The following is a 5,746-nucleotide window of genomic DNA, read 5'->3' on the forward strand; positions in this document are numbered from 1 at the left end:
TACCGTTTTGATCTTTTATCGAAAAGAGAAAATTTTTTTTTTTTAAATAAAAATCCAAACTCGAATTTTGTTTGTACACGCATACAAACGCACATATACAGTTATTTTAAAGTCACCTATCATTATTATTTTTAATAATAATAATAATAATTAAAAAAAAATGGCCGAGGGGGTTTTTCTTTGTTTTTCTCTCACAATTCTTCGTCGTTCGACAATACAAAAAAATTATACAATCATAATACCTTATTTAGTAAAAAAAAAAAAAAAAAGTATAGGTAAAACGCGGATATACTCACGCACGCACACACGCACACGCACGCATCATTATTCAACTCGAAAATTTTAATATATATAAAAAAAAAATTATAATTTTATAACCTATTGTAAAAAAAATTTAACAAATTGAGGACGAGGTAAATTCATGTAAATATAATGATTATAAAAAAAAAAAAAAAACTAATTTTTTCGTTGATGAAATGTAATAAAAATAATAATAATAAATTTATTAATTTTCCGCCATATTATTAAAAATTTAAATAAAAAATTCAAAGACTATATTACACCGAAAACAGGTCAGAAATTTTAAAATTTTCAAGTTAAAAATACCAATTTGATTTTTTTTTGATAACAAATCAAATGTGTTTGTGTATGTGCAATTTACATTTGTCTAAAGTTTAAACAAGTAACATTTGATAATAAAAAAAGAAAAAGAAAAAGAAGGAAATTATTTATTTAATTAGAAACGCAAATGATTGTGTTAATTATTTCACGTTAAAAAATTTTTTTTAACGTGAACTCTTGCGATTTTTTTTTTTTTTTTATTGGCAATCAAATTTTATTACAAAATCATTACGAAAATCATCGTTATCATATAAACAACTCCAAGTTAAAACGCATAAATAAGTTAAATGTGATGACGTCATGTAGGTAACAAAAAAAAACATATAAAAATTATTAATTATTGTAATAGCGATAATAATACCTAGTTTTTTTTTAAAAAAAAAAAAAATTAATACGTATAATAATAATAATATTTTGCGGGTGATACAGATAAAAATAATAAAAAATTTACTGTAAAAATTACAAAAAAAAAAAATTCGAGTATTGATTGACTCAACAAATAAATTGATACCCTAATACCAATAATAAATCAATATTAATAATTAAATGGCAGAAATTGAGTAAAGAAAAGAAAGAACATAAAAAATATTTTGAAAAGATCATAGAAAAGATTTTAATTTTTGCATTTGAGAATTTAAAAACCCTGAAAACAAAAAAAATTAACGGGTAAAATAGTAGGAATAGAAAGAAAACTGTGATATGAGTTTTACTCTTTGCTTCTTACCTTAAAAGAAAAAACTCAATTAAGTTTAGTTTTATTTTTAAAACCGATTCCTGTGCATTCGATTACGTTAGTGTCATTATCATCAATTTTATCAATTTTAAATCTGGCTGAAGTTAATAATTCAGCGACGTAAATGGCTGTTTCCGTATGATTAGTTATCGGACCAACTTTAATCCTACTTTTACCATCGGCTAATGCCATGTAAAGAATCAACTGATCTTGAAGGTATTCATCTGCACATCGTCGACCTTTAATATTATCTAATAATATTTTAGCAGCTTCTTCTCCAACGTTTCTATCTCTATCTTCTTTTTTTTCTAAAAAAATTTAAGAATAACAATATTACTTTTAATTTAACATCTTGTGAACACACAATAAAAAAAATGCATGAAAATGATAACTCACTCAAAATGGAACTCCCTAAATAAATATTGGTTGTTGTTTTAGCGAATAAATTAATTCCACATCCATTACCGAATGCTTCTGAATCATTAAATTTTACAGGTTTGATTGAAATTTCTGTTTTTACATTTTTACTTAACAAATTTTGAGCTTCCTGAGCCATTTTTTTGGCTATCTAAAATAAAATTTTAAATATGCAATAAACCACAATGAAATAAATAAATAATTAAATCTATTTTTAAAAAATTTTACTTACAGAAAAGGGTAAAACTCCAGATACAAAAGCTTCTCCTTTAATGCTTTCCACTTCACCAAAATCCATCAAATCGATTGGAGATAAAGACATAACTGGTGATGCTGATATCGATATTACACCATTTCCTTGAATGAAACCTCTAAAATGGGGGGGGGAAAAAAAGTGAAAATTAATTTTTAAATGATTCGTAAGGGCAAAAATAAATTTAAAATCTGGAAAAATTTAAGAACACAAATTGAATATTTTCAGTGAAATAAATTTAGTGAACTCAAATTTTATTTTACAATCAGTGCTCATTAAATAAAAAATAAATGAAATCCATGCACTGTATTTGGCCAGAGAAAAATATTTTGCATAATAGTAGTATTAATTGAATTATTTGATAATTAATCATTACTCATTATAATTTTCGGTTAAAAACTTTTAAAAAGAAGTCAATGTGTGCATGAAATAAAATAACTAAAAGCCTTTTATAAATGATTTTTTTTATTTACCTTTTTACAATGTCGCAATTAAAATCTGCTCCAAATTTTTGAAGCATAGGTTTAAATACATTAATCGTGTAATCGATTGATGGAGCAAAATCAACATTTGTTCCTCCTTTTAATGTAATATAACTTTTATCAGATCCAAATAGGATACATGGTAGAGAAATTTGGAGTAATAATGTCACACTTCTAAAAAGTAAAAAACTTATAAATAAATTGATAAATTTATTCTTTAAAAAAAAAACCTTATAAACAGGTTCATACCCTCCTGTTTGAGTATCAGCAACAAACGTTCCACTTTTAATTCTTTTCGGTTCGAAAATAACATTCGTGGAACGTAACGTATCATTTTTAACTTCGGCGTCAGTTAATTCTTTGACTAATCTAAGACCGGTTAAATGTTGATACGATAAGCCACCACCTTTAGGTCTGTTCGCTCTTATATTAAAAACTTCCACTGGAAATTGACAAAGAGAACTTAAAGCAATTGACATTCTAAACGTTTGTCCACCCTAAAATGTCAAAAATTATTTAAAAAATTTTGTTACTTGTAACATCATAACAAAGAGAAAAAACTATAAAGTAATTATTAAGTAATTCTAACTTTAACAAGTCAGATGTAACAACACCTTAATCATTTTTTTTTGAAAACCGGCTATTATAAAATATTATTCTATTAAAAAAATGAGTATTTTTAGAATCTTACCCCACTCAGAATAGCCCCATCAACAAGTTTCGCCATTTTATCTGCTGGACCAAATAAAAAAGTTTAAACAATTAATATGTGCATCATTATAAAACAATATAAAGGTTAACGAATGCAATACAGATTATATTTTAAGTAAAATTAATTAAAAAACTAACAAATATATTATATTTAAATTAATTAAATAATGACATTTTAAGAAATAAAATCTGTATTGAAGAAAATCTCACGTCATTTAGTTAACAGAAACGGTTTTTTCAAGGGAAGGAATGCGTATAAAAGTTTTTCCTTTGAATATTATTTCGTAAAGATGGCTGCACTCGAAGAGAAAAATGGTGATGTCAACATGAATGAAGGTGAATTTATGCCTTTAGAACCCTCTTTGCAAAACGTTATTGATCAGACATCTTTAAGATGGATTTTTGTTGGAGGAAAAGGAGGGGTTGGAAAAACAACTTGCAGGTATTTTGAAAATTTTTTATTTGAAAAATTTCTTGTATTGCCTTAAATGCCTTGTTTACAATGGTTACCGTATAAACTTCGTGCAAAAAATCCCTCTTTTTTTGTAATTTAATATTAAAATCAAATTTTTTTTTTTTCAAAGAAATATATTAATTTAAAGTTATTAATGTTTACTCTCACGTCATCGTTTTTCAAACGCAAATTCATTTTTACATGCTCATAATTTTAAAAAAAGTCATCACTTATACAAAATAAATTTTACTAATTATTTAAAATTTTATTTTTGATCTAGATTAAAAAAAGAAATTTATTCGGATCTTTGTAAGAAAATGCAAAGAATAATTTTTTTTTAAAAGTAATTAATATTCAATTATGCTGACCTTTATGTGTATTGTTTCAGTTGCAGTTTGGCTGTTCAGCTTTCTAAAGTTCGAGATAGTGTATTAATTATTTCAACAGATCCTGCTCATAACATATCAGATGCCTTCGACCAAAAATTTTCAAAAATTCCTACAAAAGTGAATGGTTTTAATAATTTATATGCCATGGTAATATTTTTTTTTTTTTTAATTAATATATAAAAATTTTTTTTTCTAGAGGAAAATTAATTTAATGATTTTTTTTTTAAACAGGAAATTGACCCCAATGTAGGCTTTCATGATTTACCAGAAGAATACTTTGAAAATGAAAGTGAAGCCATGAAATTAAGTAAAGGGATTATGCAGGAAATTATAGGAGCTTTTCCTGGTATAGATGAAGCCATGAGTTATGCAGAAGTCATGAAACTTGTTAAAAGCATGAATTTTTCTGTGGTCGTTTTCGATACGGCTCCAACTGGTCACACACTAAGGTTGTTATCATTTCCACAAGTTGTCGAAAAAGGTTTAGGAAAATTACTTCGTTTAAAAATGAAAATAAATCCCTTTTTAAGTCAGGTTAGAAAACAAATTTATATATATAAAATACTTTGTTAAACATTAAAACAAAATTATTAACATGTATTTGAAATTTATTAAAGATGTCCGCTTTATTCGGTTTGACTGATTTTAATGCAGAGATATTTTCAACTAAAATGGAAGACATGTTAGCTGTCATACATCAAGTTAATGAGCAATTTAGGGACCCTGTGAGTATTTGATTATTCATTAAAAATTTCAAATTGAAGTTTTAATTAATTAAAACTAATATCAAAACCTAAAACATTTTTTTTTTAATTAGGATCAAACAACATTTGTTTGTGTGTGCATCGCTGAATTTTTATCATTATATGAAACAGAACGATTAGTTCAAGAATTAACCAAATGTGGCATTGACACACACAATATAATTGTTAACCAATTATTATTCCCATTGAAAAATGAAGAACCTTGTAGAATGTGTTCTGCCAGACATAAAGTTCAAAATAAATATTTAGATCAGGTAAAATTTTTTTCGAATACCTTTTTCGATTTTTTTTTTTTAAACGAAACATTTATAATAAATATTTTGTAATTTTTCAAATTACCTGTATTAATAATTTTCCAGATTGCTGATTTGTATGAAGATTTTCATGTTACAAAACTCCCATTGTTAGATAAAGAAGTCAGAGGTGCTGAACAGGTGAAATCATTTTCTGAAAATTTAGTAATACCATACAAAACAGAATGAAATTATTAAAAGTTATAAATTCCAGGGGAAAAAAAAAAATAAAAAAATGATATTCTTGCATAGGGCTTATTTATATATATATATATACACACACACACACATATATACACACACTTTTTTTTTCACTTTTATGTACCAATCTACAAAATTATTCTTTTATCAAAATTATTTATATCGAATTTTTTTTTTTACAAATAATTTTGAATTTGTCAATTAAACATATAAAAAATTTGTTCGATAAAATCTTTAAAAAAAATAAAATAAAAAATAAGAATTAACAATATATAAAAAACAATAATAACTAAACATATATATTTTTTTTTTTTTTTTTTTTTTTTTTATGGTGATGAGGATTATATTTGATAATTTTTTGTGAATTTTATTGTTTAATTAAAATCAAAAATAAAAAAAAAAAAAAAACATTTACAATATGATTCCAA

The 5,746-nt window shown here is 24.6% G+C and overlaps 2 protein-coding genes across 2 annotated transcripts; one reads left to right on the forward strand and one right to left on the reverse strand.

Moving 5' to 3' along the window:
- Window positions 1-1,360: 1,360 nt before the first annotated feature.
- Phum_PHUM120180 (RNA 3'-terminal phosphate cyclase, putative) lies at window positions 1,361-3,233 on the reverse strand (the record flags this gene model as incomplete). The annotated part of the gene is made up of 7 exons (XM_002424168.1): window positions 1,361-1,650; window positions 1,751-1,922; window positions 2,004-2,142; window positions 2,401-2,423; window positions 2,506-2,677; window positions 2,756-3,003; window positions 3,198-3,233. 7 exons carry the CDS (start codon window positions 3,231-3,233, stop codon window positions 1,361-1,363), a joined length of 1,080 nt encoding a protein of 359 aa, XP_002424213.1.
- A 274-nt stretch (window positions 3,234-3,507) lies between these two features.
- Phum_PHUM120190 (Arsenical pump-driving ATPase, putative) lies at window positions 3,508-5,306 on the forward strand (the record flags this gene model as incomplete). The annotated part of the gene is made up of 6 exons (XM_002424169.1): window positions 3,508-3,659; window positions 4,060-4,207; window positions 4,292-4,594; window positions 4,678-4,785; window positions 4,878-5,078; window positions 5,184-5,306. The coding sequence occupies 6 exons, from the start codon at window positions 3,508-3,510 to the stop codon at window positions 5,304-5,306; spliced, it is 1,035 nt and encodes a 344-aa protein (XP_002424214.1).
- Between the last annotated feature and the right edge of the window lie 440 nt (window positions 5,307-5,746).

The sequence above is a fragment of the Pediculus humanus genome, genomic scaffold, assembly GCF_000006295.1.
Source record: "Pediculus humanus corporis 1103172107469 genomic scaffold, whole genome shotgun sequence".
Classification (NCBI taxonomy): Eukaryota; Metazoa; Arthropoda; class Insecta; order Psocodea; family Pediculidae; genus Pediculus; species Pediculus humanus.